The sequence below is a fragment of the Nerophis ophidion genome, linkage group LG09 (genome assembly GCF_033978795.1).
Source record: "Nerophis ophidion isolate RoL-2023_Sa linkage group LG09, RoL_Noph_v1.0, whole genome shotgun sequence".
Taxonomy (NCBI): Eukaryota; Metazoa; Chordata; class Actinopteri; order Syngnathiformes; family Syngnathidae; genus Nerophis; species Nerophis ophidion.
This window is the reverse complement of record NC_084619.1, coordinates 13,182,036-13,200,463: the sequence shown is the minus strand read 5'-3', so window position 1 is coordinate 13,200,463 and position 18,428 is coordinate 13,182,036. Positions and strand designations below refer to the sequence as shown.

Genomic DNA, 18,428 nt, shown 5'->3' with positions numbered 1-18,428 from the left:
GGTGCTTGCAACATCCTGGGCCAATCTTCCAAATATCCCCTCGTGCCATAATATCACATATTCAGGTTGACCGTCGGCCCCCATTCGTGCAAATGTCTCATTAAAGACAATAAGGCGACTGACAAAGAAGCTCCGATTGGTCGCTTGAGATACTAGGTTTTTCTGTTGTATCTACGCGGTTATGTGGTAGTTGCTAGGTCCTGCCATGCGCGTAACAGCTTACTTACGGAACAAATTACAATATCGCATACACTAATGTAAAGCATATCACCTAGTCCAGGGGTGCCCATTACGTCGATCGCGAGCTACCAGTCGACCGCGGGGGGTGTGTCAGTCGATCTCCAGCCAGGCTTTTAAAAAAAATAGACCTAAAAATTAGTGGTCATCAGTCTTCACCAAGACGTCACTTAAATGACATTCACGGTACCGGAGGGTCTTGTGAGATGACGCTGGCTGCTGCAAGATCATTATTATTAAAAATGACCGAGAGGAAGGCGAGAAACACTTTTTCTTTCAACAGACTCTTGCGCCGTACCTTCCTTCAAAACTCTAAAGGCCGACTGCACATTTCCTATCTTCACAATAAAAGCCCTGCTTCATGCTGCCTGCGCTAACTAAATACAGAGTCTCGGAAAACTGGCGTGCACAAGCAATCCCTCAGAAAGCTGGCGTGCACATCACTTGTGCACGCCAGCTTTCCGAGACTCTTATTTTGTTAGCGCAGGCAGCATGAAGCAGGGCTTTTATTGTGAAGATAGTAAATGTGCAGTCGGCCTTTAGAGTGTTGACGGAAGGGACGGCGCAAAAGTCTGTTGAAATAAAAAGTGTTTCTCGCCTTCCTCTCTGTCATTTTTTCATAATAATGAACTGGCAGCAGCCAGCGTCATCTCACAAGACCCTCGGGTGCCGTGAATGTCAATCAAGCAAGCTACGGAATTTGCCGCCAATGTTTTTCTTGTAAAGTGTATGGAAGCTGGATGAATTAGATGCCAAAAACCAACCACTTTCATGTGGTATTGTACGGAAAGGACAACTTTTTTTCTCCTCCATTTGAAAATGTGGGCGTTATCATCATTACTGTCTGATTCCAATCAATGCAAGTCATCAGAATCAGGTAATACACCAACTTATATTCTTTTCTTCGTGAAAGAAAGACATCTATATGTGTTACACATGCTTGTATTATCATTAAACACATTTAACTTGTTTACAAAAATGTCTCTTTCATAAATAAATAAATATAAATGATATATATAAATGAGGTAGATCCCCTCGAGTTGGTCAATTGAAAAGTAGCTCACCTGCAGAAAAAGTGTGGGCACCCCTGACCTAGGAACTCCAAAATTATTATCAACTCAGTTTTGAACAAAATTGAGTTACTGGGTTTTGTCTTTGGACAGGAGAAATCTACATGTACAGTTTGTCAAATCCAAAATTGTTTGACTCCTTATCTCCAGGTGTGCAAAAACTACACTCTAATCTAAATTAAATATAGCTTTGAATAAGTTATCAGGTATTGGTATCGGTCTTGACAAGAAGGATGTTATCGGTATTGGCTTGAAAAAAAAAAAAAAATATTCTCTAGTTATCATCTATTATTGAGTCCTGCCTCACTGCAAAGTCCTTATACAAGACAACAATGCCTCCTAGAGGCTGATTTTAGACAGAATATTTTGATCATTTTGAGTATATACTTGTACCTGTGATGTGTAACATGAAGCAGTCAGTTCAAAAATGCCTGTGCTTTAAATGAGCTACATTTATGGTGTGTTTTAAACAGAGGAACACGAGGAGTCTTTGTACAATAGTTACATCTCAGAAATACGCAACTTTCGGATGCGTCTGGAGGCCCACGAAGAACACATGATCAAGCAAATCCGTACTCCACTGGAGAGAGATGACCTGGACAAGAGTCTCCAGCGCATCACTGAACAAGAGGTTGGAATATTTCAAAACTTGAAGAACCTGGTGTTGTAATCATTAAATTTCTTTGGCCGGTTTGCAGAAGAAGATGGTCGAGCTGATTAAATTGAAGCAGGACCTGGATGCCATAAAGGACAAGTGCGAGGTGTTCCTCAGACAAGCTGTTGGCTTTTCATCAGCGTCGACTCTCTCTTCTGAGCTCAGCGGCGTGGTTCAGAGCATGAGCCAGGTCGACTCTATGTCTTCTATTCACATTAACAAGTAAGTTTGAATCAGGATCCAGATTGAAATATTGGACATTCTTCTATCACCATTCACCGCATGCAATTTGATTTATTTTTTTTTAGACTGAAGACTCTAAGTTTGGTGGTGAAGCACAGCCAGAATGCAGAGGCTTTAGTAAAGGCCTACGAATCCAAACTCCTCGAAGAAGATGAAATAAACTATGACCTTCAATCCATTGAAACAGTCATTACCACTCTCAAGGTATTGACCATTTTAACCGGTTCACATTGTTTTGGTCTTTTGGGTCTAAACATCCCTCCCTGTGGTTGTAGCAATGGAGGACAGAGATTGATGAAAAACAGGAAGTGTTCCACCAAATGGAGGACGAACTGCTGAAAGCGCGGCTCATCAGCGATCGCATGTTTAAGGCCCACAACGAGCGGGACTTTGACCTGGACTGGCACAAGGAGAAGGCCGATCAACTGAATGAGAGATGGCAAAACGTTCACTCCCAGATTGATAATCGGTAAGAGTGGTTTTAATAATGAATGGGTTTTTAGGCAAACGAGGCAAAATGGAGTTCAGGACTTAGTTGCAACCACAGGTTGCAGCTAAATTCTGCCCATGGGTGCTCGGCGTGTGCGCATTAAAAAAAATAGACATTCAGTGACGTTATTATCCCAAATGATTTGTGGCTTTATTATTTTGTAAAACGGACCCAACTCACCACAAAATTAACTACAAGATTGATTTTTCAAAAATGATTTTAAAGATTGAAAGTTGCCATCAATCCCAGGTGGGTGCTCGGAATTGTCCGTGGGTGCTCAGGCCCCGAAGCACTCACAAAGCTGTAGAGTTTATAAAGAAGTACATGATGTCAACAAGTTGGGTTATACAGTGGGGCAAAAAAGTATCTAGTCAGCCGCCGATTGTGCAAGTTCTCCCACTTAAAATGATGACAGAGGTCTGTAATTTTCATCATAGGTACACTTCAACTGTGAGAGACAGAATGTGAAAAAAAACATCCAGGAATTCACATTGTAGGAATTTTAAATAATTTATTTGTAAATTATGGTGGAAAATAAGTATTTGGTCAACCATTCAAAGGACTCACTGATGGAAGGAGGTTTTGGCTCAAAATCTCACGATACATGGCCCCATTGATTCTTTCCTTAACACGGATCAAACATCCTGTCCCCTTAGCAGAAAAACAGCCCCAAAGCAAGATGTTTCCACCCCCATGCTTCACAGTAGGTATGGTGTTCTTGGGATGCAACTCAGTATTCTTCTTCCTCCAATCACGACGAGTTGAGTTTATACCAAAATGGATACATGGATGATACAGCAGAGGATTGGGAGAATGTCATGTGGTCAGATGAAACCAAAATAGAACTTTTTGGTATAAACTCAACTCGTCGTGTTTGGAGGAAGAAGAATACTAAATTGTACCCCAAGAACGCCATACCTACTGTGAAGTATGGGGGTGGAAACATCATGCTTTGGGGCTGTTTTTCTGCTAAGGGGACAGGACGATTGATCCGTGTTAAGGAAAGAATGAATGGGGCCATGTATCGTGAGATTTTCTAGCCAAAACCTCCTTCCATCAGTGAGTCCTTTGAATGGTTGACTAAATATTATTTTCCACCATAATTTACAAATAAATTCTTTAAAATTCCTACAATTTGAATTCCTAGATTTTTTTTCCCACATTCTGTCTCTCACAGTTGAAGTGTACCTATGATGAAAATTACAGACCTCGGTCATCATTTTAAGTGGGAGAACTTGCACAATCGGTGGCTGACTAAATACTTTTTTGCCCCACTGTAACTATGTTATGGCAAAAAACTGCCATCAACATGAATTATTAAGCTTTTTTAAATCATTCGTGGAAATATTCTCCAATCCTTTTAATCATGTGTTTATCAGCATTTTAAATTGTTTCCTATTATTTATCAAGGAACTCTAGTCAAACTTTCACCCCAGTACGAGTTTTAATATTTTTGTTTTTAAATGCACATGTATTATTTTATAGACTCAAGGACCTGGATGGTATCAGCCAATATCTGAAGCATTACAAAGACTCCTACAGCAGTCTTGACGAATGGGTTCAAGAAGTGGAAGCAGAGCAGCAGAAGGCTCAAGAAAACAAACCAGAAGATAGCAAGGCTCTCGCCGAAGTGTTGAACAAACAAAAGGTGGTCAATAGTGGTCTCAGCCACAAGTATTATTATTGATAAATAAAAAAGCTCACAATGTATAAATGCGGTTTTTCAGGTTCTTGTTGCTGAAATTGAACAAAAGCAGTGTGAGATTGATGACTGTCAGAAGTACTCAGAGCAGTGCTCATCTTCCATCAAGGTAAGTGCTTCAATTTAAGTCACTTTTTTTCTTCACTCTGCATAGTTTTGCTTGAGGTGTGAAACAAAAAGAGAATCTTGTGAGCTCACATATAAACCTATCTCTTTAGGATCTCGAGCTGCATCTGATGACCTTCAGAGCGATGGTTGACTCTCAACACAAATCACCTCTAAAGAAACGCAAGATGCAGACTTCCTCTGATGCCATCCAGCAGGAGGTAGACTTTTAATAGTCACCTTTGAAAACGTTTGTGGCACCATAAACACGCACACATATACAGTATACATACATTCATAATCACACATATTTGCATAATACACACTCTTACACACATTCATATTCACATACATACAGTGGGGCAAAAAGTATTTAGTCAGCCACCGATTGTGCAAGTTCTCCCACTTAAAATGATGACAGAGGTCTGTAATTTTCATCATAGGTACACTTCAACTGTGAGAGACAGAATGTGAAAAAAAATCCAGGAATTCACATTGTAGGAATTTTAAAGAATTTATTTGTGAATTATGCTGGAAAATAAGTATTTGGTCAACCATTCAAAGCGCTCACTGATGGAAGGAGGTTTTGGCTCAAAATCTCACGATACATGGCCCCATTCATTCTTTCCTTAACACGGATCAATCGTCCTGTCCCCTTAGCAGAAAAACAGCCCCAAAGCATGACGTTTCCACCGCCATGCTTCACAGTAGGTGTGGTGTTCTTGGGATGCAGCTCAGTATTCTTCTTCCTCCAAGCATGACGAGTTGAGTTTATACCAAAAAGTTGTATTTTGGTTTCATCTGACCACATGACATTCTCCCATGTGCTCTCTGGCAAACTTCAGACAGGTCTGGACATGCACTAGCTTAAGCGGGGGGACACGTCTGGCACTGCAGGATTTGATTCCCTGTAGGCGTAGTGTGTTCCTGATCGTAACCTTTGTTACTTTGGTCCCAGTTCTCTGCAGGTCATCCACCAGATCCACCCGTGTGGTTCTGAGATTTTTGCTCACAGTTCTCATGATCATTTTGACCCCACGGGATGAGATCCTGCGTGGAGCCCCAGATTATCAGTGGTCTTGTATGTCCTCCATTTTCTGATGATTGCTCCCACAGTTGATTTTTTCCACACCAAGCTGCTTGCCTATTGTAAATTCACTCTTCCCAGTCTGGTGCAGGTCTACAATTATTTTCCTGGTGTCCTTCGACAGCTCTCTTTGGTCTTGGCCATAGTGGAGTTTGGAGTCTGACTGTTTGAGGCCGTGGACAGGCGTCTTTTATACAGATAACGAGTTCAAACAGGTTCCATTAATACAGGTAACGAGTGGAGGACAGAAGAGCTTCTTAAAGAAGAAGTTACAGCTCTGTGAGAGCCAGAGATCTTCCTTGTTTGAAGTGACCAAATACTTATTTTCCGCCATAATTTATAAATAAATTCTTTAAAATTCCTGCAATGTGAATTCCTGGATATTTTTTTCACATTCGGTCTCTCACAGTTGAAGTGTACCTATGATGAAAATTACAGACCTCTGTCATCATTTTAAGTGGGAGAACTTGCACAATCGGTGGCCGACTAAATACTTTTTTGCCCCACTGTACTTACACACCTAAACTACCAACGTATTATTCATTGTCAATTCCTACTTTGTAACCCCCTGGCGCAAAGGACAATTTTATATCGTCTCATCGACATCTTAATGTTTCCCGCAGTTTATGGATCTTCGCACCCGCTACACAGCCCTTGTGACTCTCATGACCCAGTACGTGAAGTTTGCAAGTGAAAACTTGAAGAGAACGGAAGACGAGGAGGTGAGATTGCCTCATTTACAGCAGTGCAGACTTAAATAGTGCCGTTGAGACTCTACCCATGTTTCCATGTTATCCCTGTTTCTATTTTTGCATCAACCTGTTTTAGCAGCTCATGCTAAAAAGGTTGGCATCTGTCAAACACTTTTTCCTCTTGGTTTCTACCCATAGGCTTACATGTTACTCTGTAAACAAGTAACATGATAATGTACTGCATGTATTGCTGGTGATTGGAATTTTCTTCAAAGAAATGTCCTTTTAGCTTTGTTTTAACAGAACTTGGGAAAGAATAGAACGCCTTCATGGAAGCAATTTTCACACCTTGGTGACAGCTTTCGGACTGGAAAGCAATAGATTGTGGTGAATTTTGATTAATTGGGGAAGGAAGATGTGTCTGGAAATTGCTGAAGAGATTGCTTGAGCTTGCTTCAACACTCTTGTAAAGCTGGAAACACAATCAATCATTCTACGACATAATTACCTTGATGGATGACTTATTTTTTTGCATTATAGAACAAAATGGCATTTGAGAGAGCAGAAAATGCAAAAAGAACAGAAAGTATGGAGCTCCAAAAAGCTGCCGGGGATGTAACACTTAACCGTCTTAACCTGCTACTGTGTGAACAAGAGGCCTTGGCGGCTGAAAGACAAACACAGTTGCAAAGGTTGGAAGGAGAAATGAAAACACAACAGCGCACAATAGACGATCTAACGTTTCAGAAATCCCAGCTAGAGAACGACGCAGGTCAGTATCGTGCCCAATTGGAGATGGCAATGGCGGACAAAGCTGCCAACGAGCAGGAGATAAGTCACGCTAAACTGTTAATTGAGCAGGCTGAAGCCAAGTGGTCCATGGCCCAGAGGAAACTGGAGGACCTTGCCAATGAAAACCAAGTTCTTATGAATCAGAGCCCCAAGATACAGAGGAAAATGATAGTTCAAGACGATTTTCACAATGACGTCCAAACTGAGTTGCTTTCACCATTTGAGAGCTATTACAGTGAACCCCAATCAAACGTGGTCAGAGAATTGGAACGAGTAAAAGAAGATCTACAGCAAAAAGATGATGAATTGGTCCTAGTCCAGAAACGAGCAGAAATGGCTGAAGAGAAAGCCCAAACTTATAAAAAGCTGTGTGATGACAGTGATAACAGACTAAAGAAACATCAGCTGGACATAGAAGCAGAGAGGTTTAACCTGAAACAGAAATCAGACGATCTTCATCAGGAAACGCTATCTCAGCAGCAAACCATCTATGAACTTCAAGAGGAAGTCCGGTCTCTCCAAAGGGGCAAAGCCTCACTGGAGCAAAATGCTTTTTTTCAAAACACTGAAATTGAAGGTCTCAAAGAGCAGCTAAAGATCACTCAAGGAAAAGCTCAAAGAAGGAGCTCCTCAGATCAGGACTACATTTACAAGGTTAACAATTTAGAGGAGGAGCTAGCTTCAAAGCAGGTCTTGATAGATCAGCTGAAATATAAATGTAGCGATCTGAAGAGAATAAATATGTCGACAGAAAGTGACATTAGAGGTCTTCGGCTAAATATGGAGTCGCTAGAAAAAGTAAGATCCAATGCAGAGCAGAAGGTAAAGTCTCTGAAGAGTGAACTTCAGAGTTGCAAAGAAGAGCTTCAATATGCTACTGAGGAAGTTGCAGTCATGAAGAGATCAGAGCAGGAGTGTCTTCGCAAATGTAAAACCCTTGAAGCAGGAATTCAAAACTGTGAATTTGTGGCTTCTCAATTGCAGACGAAAACAGACGAGTCAAAGCATGTAAATGTCGACTTAGAAATAAATCTAAAGAATATGAGGGCTAAACACGATCTGGCCGTAATGGAAATTGACAGAAAAGGTCAAGAGATTGAAATTCTCAAGTCTCAGGTAGACGCCGCAAAAGCGCAGGTCAGAATTATTGAGGAGGTGCACAATACAAAATCCCAGACTTCTCACGAGCTTCAGAATAAATCACAAAACCCAACTTTGACCTCCAATATTTTAAATTATCAGAGAGAAATAGCATCGTTGAAATCAGAGCTGGAATCTGTGTTAGCTGAGAAAGGGTTAGCTGACCAGAAGGCCCACATGCAAAGTGCTGAAATAGATGATTTGAACTTGATGCTGAAAAACAAAAATGCAGAAATCCAGAAAGGATCTGTGCTGATTAACAAACACCTCAGCAAAGTGAAAACATTAGAAGATGAACTTTTTAAATATGAGCACAACATCAAAGGCCTAACTGGAAGCTCTGAAAATATGACAGGGAATTTAAAGCAGGAGATACTTGCTCTTCAAATGGAGAAAAAAGCGGAAGAGAAAAATGTAGATCACTTGAACGTTAAAGTTTCAGAGATGAGCAATGCTCTACAAACAGTAAAAGAGGAGTTAGCCAAAGAAAGAAAAGATAGGCAAATGAAAGAATCTACAATAAAGCAGCTTGAAAGTGAGCTTCATAAAAATAAATCCACAGTGACAGAAGGAATGTCTAGCTCTGACCAATTCCGATCAAATCTTCAACATGAAAATGCAGTCCTCAAGAAGGAGAAAACCGAGGCTCTGGAAAGAAGCCTGTCACTGGCATCTGAAATCCGTTTACTAAAAGAAATGCTGCAGTGTCACCAAGCAGAAACTGATCGGATTCAAAAAGAGAACACTGTCCTCAGGCTGAGGACCCAGGAAATGGAGGAACAACTTGAGAAGTGCAAGAAAATGCTGGAAGAGCTGAAAACTAAACTGGAACTTCAGAGGCAGGGCTATGAAAGGCACCTAATGTTGGTAAAGAAAGACATAGAACAAAGAGTTATATTGGTAAAGTCAGAAGAAGCAAGAAAGGAAGATGCGTCACAAAAAAATGTACCGGGCGCAGAATTAGGACAGATGCTTAGCAACTATTTCAAAGGAGAAGTTCAGGTGATTGACCAAAAAGCATCGGAATCAAAGCGGCAAGAGGACCATCTGCTGCAAGTGCAAATCAGACTGGATGAATTAGAGAAAGAAAATATGAAGCTGGATAAAGATTTGTCAAAGGCAAGGTTACAAATTGCTCAATATGAGGAGGACAAAGGTCAGCTAAACTCAAAAATGTATGTTTTGCAAAGCAACGAGCACCTAGCACATCTTCCAAGAGATAGTGAGCGCAAAGTGATGCTAAAGGAAGAGAAGTGTCTCTCATACGCCAAAGAGATTCCAATTCTTCAGACAGGAAATATAACGATGCAGAAATGCAGCGAGGAGGACACTCTAAAAATGAAAAGATCTTCAAAGGTATGGGAAGAAGGATGCAAAATCTATTATAGTATTATTTTAACTGTTTTATTTCTAACTCAGTGGTATTCTAATCTCCAATCCACAGATGCCAACACTGCAGAAAGAAGACATCCCTGATAGGTTTAAACAATGTGGAATGGAAATGACAACTGTGAAAAATCCAATACCTCAAAAGCTTGTGTACCTGCCAAAGGAAACAGAAATTAAACCGCTTGAGCGAACTAAGATCGTTAAAAGTCAGGGATACATGGCCTTGTGTGAACCCACAGAGTACCCGTCCGAGCATAAACGCAGCATTTATATTACCAGAACATATCAGCTCAAAGAAAACCCTGAAGCAAAAGATGCACCAGAGAAACGTGCTACAGTCAATAGGGAGAACCTGGACTTGTTGAATTCAACAACACTGACTGTCTCTGATCTTAAAAGAAGCACAACAATTCTAAACCTTATCAGATACAAGTTATTGGATGAAGAGATCCTCCGTAAATTAGAAATGGGCCTTACCACGATGGATAAGGTGCAAGACTTCATTGCGCCATATGTCAGCAAACCGACTGCCATTGCTGGAGTTTATGTGGAGTCCAGTAGGAAAAAGGCTTCCTTCCAAGAGGCCGTTGAGAAGGGCTTCTTAGCAAAGACCTACGCTTTGGAATTTCTAGAAACTCAGGCAGCGACTGGAAGCCTCACTGATCTAACTACAGGGCAGTTTTACTCTGTGGATGAGGCTCTTGAGAGAGGAATCATAGAAGAAGCCTTAAAGGATAAACTGATAGAGGCTGAGAAGGCTTTTACTGGCTTTGTGCATGCCGGCAAAAGACTGTCTGTGTTCCAGGCGATGGAGGAGATGATTCTTGAGCGACGTATAGGCAAGAAAATCCTTGAGGTACAGATTGCTACCGGAGGAGTAATCAACCCAGAGGCTGGAGTCAGAATGCCACCTAGCGTTGCTATTGATCATGGCTTCTTAAACAAGGATACCTTTCAAGTTCTGTATGATCCTGTCCGAAACCCCAGAGGTTTTCACTACCCTGATACTGGACAGAAAGCATACTACTCAGAAATACTGAAGGGGAGTGTGTACGATATCGATGGCGGTGTCTTACTTCTTCCGCTAGGGGACAGACACCTAACAAATAGTTCTCCGACAAGTTCTCACCGGGTGTCTGTTGTCAGCAGCAGCAGTGGCATTGAGATGTCCGCCTATGAAGCATTTAAGAAGAAATATATCAATAAGCACACCTATCTATTTCTGTCACAACAAGAGAGCGAATGGCAGGAGATGTCTGTAGATGTTGCCAATAAAGGAGTGCGCCACTTCATCTGCGACGTCAAAAATGCCAGAAACCTATGTCTAGAGTCAGCTCTCAGTCAGAGATTTCTAGAAGCTTCCGAGCTTGAACGTTACGGAGATGGCCTTCTTAGCATCAATGAGATGGCAGACATCATATTTTCCAGAATGGTCGTTGTGGAGGATGTCAACAGCCCTATTGCTGGACTATGGGACTTAACCCAGAAGAAGAGGTTGTCTGTTTTGCAGGGCTTTCTACAGGGCTTCATTGACAGAACAACTGCCTTGAGATTGCTGGAGGCTCAGGCCTGTACTGGAGGGATCTGTGATCCCTTCTCTGGGGAGAAACTTACAGTCCAAGATGCACTTACAAGAGGGCTTTTAAATGACAACTTTGCTCATCCACTTCAACAGTATGAGCAGGCATTCAATGGCATCATTCACCCCAAGACGGCAAAGCGTTTGTCAATACCCCAAGCTGTCCAGGAAGACCTCTTACCAAAAGATATCGGGACTAGCTGTATTGAGTTCCAGCTTCTGACTGGTGGACTCATACACCCTGACACTCATGACAGAGTCCCTCTAGATGAAGTCCTTCAGAGGGGCCTTGTTGACAAAGCCACTGCCCTAGCAATCAAAGACAAGGGGTCCCATTTCAAAAGCCTCTCTTGTCCAAAAACCAAGAGACGAATAACATTCAAAGAAGCACTGGACAGAAGCACATATGACTGCCACACTGGGTTAAGATTACTGGAGGCTACTAAGGCTCAAGGTTTTGGATCCTTATCAACCATACATCACGGAATGTGGAAGTCTAAACAATAAACATCACATACTTTGTTTTAAAAAAAAGCATTTTATAGGACTTTGTGTAAGTGTTGCGGCTATAGTAGATTTCTGCTATGAATTGTATTTTGCTTTTGATGTCCTTTTACGTTGCAACACTTTGTTTTCCATCGAGGCGTATACAGAAAAGACCAGTCCATTACTGAACGCCTTGTTGAATGTACCAGATTGTATTCCATCTTGTGGTGTTTTTTTTTATCAATTGTGTTATTATTTTGTTATTTGAATGCCAATCAACGTTTTGTTTACAATTTAAAGATTAAACTGTTGCTTCCTAAATAATTATATTTTCATACCCTTGCCTGTTCTAATTCCAGAGATCTGTTGAGGAGGAGAAGCGAGAGCATGGTGATAAAGTTAGCAAACTGTTAGGTTGGATGTCTAATGTGAAACACAACCCGAGCAATGAGGGGAATTCTTTGAAAGATAGCAATGCCAACTCTGATGCTTCAAATAAACATCAGGTAATCACAAGTTTTGTTTGTTGGTGTGACTATTTTAATAAAGTAGTAGAGAGACCTAATAAAAGCATGTCTGCTCTCTGATGTAATTATTGAATGTATTTTACAAAGTCAGAGGTACTTTTGTTTAACATATCAGTAGCATCTGATACAACCTTACCGTTGCACAAGCACCCATGTTTCACATCAACAATTTTAGAAATGAAACCTTGACCTGATCTATCTGATACTCCATTTCCATTTTGTGTAAAATGTAACATTCAATTAATATATTACAATATTTTACTTAGATAAACCACTCCGAGAACACAAACCTCCACCAGTCTTTATCTTCCAATGGTAATGAAGAATCCTTAAAAAAAATTAAAAAAATCCGCTCATACCTTTTTGAGCTATTTTGCTATCTAACAAATACACGGGCAGACAGACAAACTCCAGCGAATCTAAGGATAAGTCCAAGTCTGCGTGTGTGTTTTTTTTCGTCTGTTGCTTCCAAACAGGCTGTAAGTTCATCGCTGTCAGCACTTGAATGTAAAATAAAAAAATATGTTAAAAAAATGAGTCATTCACTGTTTTTGTCTATGCGGGTTGAGGGGGGCGCTAGTGTACACAGAAAAAAGTTCAGCCTTGTAAAGTAAATGTAAGGTAACATAGTGGAAATGATCTCGATCACCCCAAAAAAACAAAACACCCTATCCCATTTCTGACCTTTCGTGGAAATGTAAACAAAATCACCCCATAACTTTTTGAGTTATGTCGTTGACAGACAGACATACAAACAAACCCAGACATTTACGTTCTGGCAAAGGTAATAATACAATGTATGATGTTTATCACGCAAAATGATAAAATACCCTTAAAGTAAAATAAATAAATACAAAATATATGCATATATAACCACATAAATAATGTGGTTAATATTTGCCGCTTAGGTGTAATATTAAATGGTTGTAGTAGAGGTAGATACACATCTAGTATGTAATAAGATCCAGTACAAGAGCTGTATCATATTATTCCTCTGTAATAGTCAATTTAATGCACATTTTTGATTGACACTGTCAATGAGTCATTTATTAATGTGAACAGTATGACCCTATTGAGGATTTTTTTTTTATAATTTGGTTACCTTATTTAACTACTGTTCTTAACCAGCACAATAAATAAAATGTTGTTAAAGGAAAATCTGAATACTTGACAAAATCAGTCAAAAATAAACTGAACATATTTGTGTCTAATTGGTGTGTTGTATCGCATTAAATGATTTCTTATTCTACATAATGCTCTAGCAAAACAATGTATTTTAATCAAACTTCAAGCAGTCTAAAATGTCATTTATATACTTCACTATTAAGGAATGACTGTTTGATTCTGCAGGTGTCTGTTGAAGAAATGGCAGCAAAGAAGGAGCAGATAGCAGAAGCGCTGAGGGCCACAGAAATGATGCTGAACAAACACAGTGAAAAGTAAGTGCGGAATTTACAAACTATATACTATACCAGTGGTTCTCAAACAGGGGTACGCGTACCCCTGGGGGTACTTGAAGGTATGCCAAGGGGTATGTGAGATTTTTACAAAATATTCGAAAAATAGCAACAATTCAAAAATCCTTTATAAATCTATTTATTGAATAATACTTCAACAAAATACAAATGTAAGTTCATAAACTGTGAAAAAATAATACAACAATGCAATATTCAGTGTTGACAGCTAGATATTTTGTGGACATGTTCCATAAATATTGATGTTAAAGATTTCTTTTTTGTGAAGAAATGTTTAGAATTAAGTTCATGAATCCAGATGGATCTCTATTACAATCCCCAAAGAGGGCACTTTAAGTAAATGATTACTTCTATGTGTAGAAATCTTTGTTTATAATTGAATCATTTGTTTATTTTTCAACAAGTTTTTTGTTATTTTTATATCTTTTTATCCAAATAGTTCAAGAAAGACCACTACAAATGAGCAATATTTTGCACTGTTATACATTTAATAAATCAGAAATTGATGACATAGTGCTGTATTTTACTTCTTTATCTCATTTTTCCAACCAAAAATGCTTTGCTCTGATTAGGGGGTACTTGAATTAAAAAAATGTTCACGGGGGGTACATCACTGAAAAAACGTTGAGAACCACTGTACTATACTGTATATTCAGTACACACTGTAAATTCTGTAATTGGAAGTTGACGGGCAGTATATATACCAAATTTGACTTACCGTATTATCCCTGCTATAAAGTTCACCCGTATTTAAGCTGCACCCACCAAATTTTAGACGAAAAATCTATTTTCTATAAGCTGCAGATATATACCAGTATGAGAGATTTTGTATATTTTTATTTACATACCTTAATTATTTCCAAACTGTGCCTGTAACACAACAGTGATCACACAAAACAGAAGTCATCGTCATGGACCCACTAGCTGCGGAAGATAGCTCTCCAATCAGCTAAACAGACTCAATTACTCTGTCAGGATAGGATCGGATAGGATAGGTATTTATTGTCATTGAACAAGTACAACACAACTTTGTTTTCAGCACAAACCTGTTCAAGATTAGACAAATAAACAGTGTACAGGGTTACAGAACAAGAACGCTGATGGGTCGCCATAAGGCGCCCCGTAAAAGATGGGAAAAAGGTAAACGCTGGGGAAGGATAAGTAAAAAAATACAATCTAGACTGGACTCCTAAGGGGGCCCAGTCTGGAGTGGGAAAAAACCTCCATAGCAAAGAACATATACTAGAGATGCGCAGTTTGCGGTCTCATCCGCGGAGTCCGTGGATAAACCGTGGGTCGGGCTGGTGACATGACGAAATAATAGATTTTAATTAGATTCGGGCGGGTGGCGGTTGAATCAATTGGAAATATTTGTTATACATGGTTCAGGGAACGGTATCCTTTACCATTCAAAGAGCCATTTAAGACCCGTGTCACAAAGCGAAGAACACAACAGGAGACGCAAACATTCACTAGAATGATTACCGGCAGTCACCAAGTTAATAAGTATTAGGGCGTGCTATGAAGCCATTGGCTTTGTCCCCTTCTACAGCATGTACGATCTGCTGTCTGTCTGTCACACACACACGACTGCAAGGCATACTGGGTGACACAGAGTCCACTAATGGTTGTGATATAAACAATTTTAACACTCTTAGTAATATGCGCCACGCTGTGAAGCCACACCAAACAAGAATGACAAACATTTCGGGAGAACATCCTCAAAGTAACACAACATAAACGCAACACAACAAATACCCAGAATCCTTTGCATCCATGACTCTACCTGACTATATTATACACCCCACTAGCAGCGGATGATATAATTGCCTATCCGCGCATCTCTAACATATACATATTACAAGATACATCTCGAGATATCTAGCAACAGAGGGAAGGTAGTTCAAGGTCATGGAGGTAGGCCGCAGCTCTCAGGCGCTGACCATCCATTCATCACCCCTATGGGATTTGCGTCGAGGGGGTTGGGTTGGGGGGAATGGGGTGTGTATGTGTGGCGTATATTTTTGTGGATGTGTGTAGTGTGTCTCTGTTCCGCGGCCTTGATGTATTGTGCAGTCGCTAGTCCAAAGTCAACAACAACAGGTGTGTGTCCATGAGAGACAAGAAGGGAGTTTGTTGTGTATTTGCTGCACCGTCCTTCGGGAGAGTCTCGAAGCCGGGAAACAATCCAAGTTAGAAGGTTTTGTATGTGGGTGAAAATAAAATTTGCTTTTCACTTTAAATTTTCTATGACTGGTCCTCAAAAATGCAGGGTAGACAGTCCGATGTAATCCACAGTTCTTCCCGCATCCTCCAATCATTTGTGGCAGCTTTGGGGTACTTTGAAGACTGCCAGCAACGACGTTTTAGTGAATATACATAACTGAAACAATAATGAAAACAATGCCATTGTAAGTTATTGATACTAACACAGACTCTTGTGAACGTGTTTGCAAATTCGCTTATGCTAATAATGCTAGCTCGAATACATTACGATAGCATGTACAAAATATGCATGAAAATACGCCTACAGACATCGCACATGGGACGGTTTAGTAAATATTGATAATTTTGGTTACATTGTAAAATTTAAGAATGTTGCTTGGAGTGATGAATGAGAAATCCTTTCAAGTAGAAAGGCTTTGAACGGATATACGTCCGGCACAAGCAGAAAGTACATTGTCGATCTGCAGCACCTGCAGTGAACGAACTCGTCCAAAAGATAGCACCATACCACAAACAAAAACAATCCTCTTCATTGTCTCTGCTGGTCTAAAATTAAAACTAGTTGTTGAATACAAAACATTATGGTCGTTAGCGAAGACACATCCATTATTAGCTGCATCGTTTCATAAGCCGCATAGTTTAAAACAATGGAAAAATGTAGCAGCTTATAGTTTTGAAAATACGCAAATTTTTAAACTTTGATAACGGTTCTGACTGCGTTCGAAAATGGAAAGAAAAACTTAACTTTTTCTATGAACAAGTATTTGGCACAACACAGAAGCAATATAACCAATGTTAATATTGGTGAGGAAAAAACTGCTAGCCCATTAATAAAACCACAAATGGGTTCATAGCAAACAACAGTACAACAATTGTAAATTCATGAGTTTCATTCTAGTAGCTGAGTAACGCAATCAACAATTAAAAGCAGAAATAGCTGACCACTCATGATCCTTCAAATGTAACTAGTGCCCTATTGTGGAGTTGTATGAATATTACAACAGGAGGTTTTCTACAGCCACAGCTGCCCGTAAGAGACCCTGGGAGTTATTTGCTTTTGTAGACCACGACATTTAATTAAATATATGCATTATTAGGTGCATTTAGGCTATACACAATAAGTGCTATCTTTTTAAAGGCCTACTGAAATGAGATTGTCTTATGTAAAAAGTTAAAGTTAAAGTACCAATGATTGTCACACACACACTCTTGGTGTGGCGAAATTAGTCTCTGCATTTGACCCATCACCCTTGATCATTTAAACGGGGATAGCGGGTCAATTCTATGTGTCATACTTGATCATTTCATGATATTGCCATATTTTTGCTGATAGGTTTTGGTAGAGAACATCGACGATAAAGTTCGCAACTTTTGGTCGCTAATAGAAAAGTCTTGCCTTTACCAGAAGTAGCAGACAATGTGCGCGTGACGTCACGGGTTGTAGGGCTCCTCACATCCTCACATTGTTTATAATCGTAGCCTCCAGCAGCAAGAGCTATTCGGACCGAAAAGGCGACAATTTCCCCATTAAATTGAGCGAGGATGAAAGATTTGTGGATGAGGTATGTTAGAGTGAAGCACAAAAAAAAAAGAAGAAAAAAAAAGAAAAGGCGATGGCTCCTTTTTCAGATGTAATTAGACACATTTACTAGGATAATTCTGGAAGATCCCTTATCTGCTTATTGTTTCAAAAGTGTTTTAGTGAGATTGTAAAGTCATACCTGAAAGTCGGATGGCTGCGGTGAACGCCAGTGTCTCTGAGAGAAACTGAGGAGCTGCCTTTTTGAGCTGCAGTAGGAGGAGGTATAATCCACTGATGTCTCCGGTAAGAGCCGACTTAATATCACAATTTTCCCATCCAAAAAGTTGCTTGTTGACGTAGAAAACATGTTCGCTTGACCGCTCTGTGTTAAAGCTTCACAACAAACAAAGAAACACCGGCTGTGTTTCGGTGCTAAAGACAGCTGCAATCCACTGCTTTCCACCAACAGCATTGTTCTTTATAGTCTCCATTATTAATTGAACAAATTGCAAAAGATTCAGCAACACAGATGTCCAAAATACTGTACAATTATGCGATGAAAAGAAACGACTTTTAGCCATGTGTGGTGCTGGGCTAAAAATGTCTGCTCAACCAATAACGACGTTTTAAACAATAAAACTCAGCGGGAAATTTAAAATTGTAATTTAGTAAACTAAACCGGCCGTATTGGCATGTCTTGCAATGTTAATATTTCATCATTGATATATAAACTATCAGACTGCGTGGTTGGTAGTAGTGGGTTTACCTTTAAGTTCTGAGTCTAATTATTTTGGTATTTTTATCTTTTAGGATGACAGAAGAGGAGAGAGGAAAGGCCCAGGAACAGTTGAAGGAACTAAGTCAGGCCTACAGTGAACTATCCCAGCGTAGTTCTGATCAGCTTGCTGCTGCAGATGAGGTTGGAAATGTAGCTTTTTTTGTTCTTTTGAGTGAAATGCTGTTGTATTTTGTTGTTGTCAAAGGATTGAGGATTCATTGCATGATTAACCA

The 18,428-nt window shown here is 39.9% G+C and overlaps 1 protein-coding gene across 19 annotated transcripts in view; it reads left to right on the top strand.

Moving 5' to 3' along the window:
- The window catches only part of dst (dystonin), a 299,316-nt gene that overhangs the window by 150,508 nt on the left and 130,380 nt on the right, over nt 1-18,428 (top strand). For all 19 annotated transcript variants that reach the window (XM_061910351.1, XM_061910348.1, XM_061910367.1 and 16 more), the window contains 11 exons: nt 1,781-1,938; nt 2,006-2,184; nt 2,271-2,409; nt 2,481-2,674; nt 4,181-4,343; nt 4,423-4,506; nt 4,616-4,723; nt 6,213-6,311; nt 12,027-12,173; nt 13,545-13,633; nt 18,228-18,336. In XM_061910351.1, the coding sequence (XP_061766335.1) occupies nt 1,781-1,938; nt 2,006-2,184; nt 2,271-2,409; nt 2,481-2,674; nt 4,181-4,343; nt 4,423-4,506; nt 4,616-4,723; nt 6,213-6,311; nt 12,027-12,173; nt 13,545-13,633; nt 18,228-18,336 (1,469 nt within the window). The remainder of the gene's footprint in view (nt 1-1,780; nt 1,939-2,005; nt 2,185-2,270; nt 2,410-2,480; nt 2,675-4,180; nt 4,344-4,422; nt 4,507-4,615; nt 4,724-6,212; nt 6,312-12,026; nt 12,174-13,544; nt 13,634-18,227; nt 18,337-18,428) is intronic.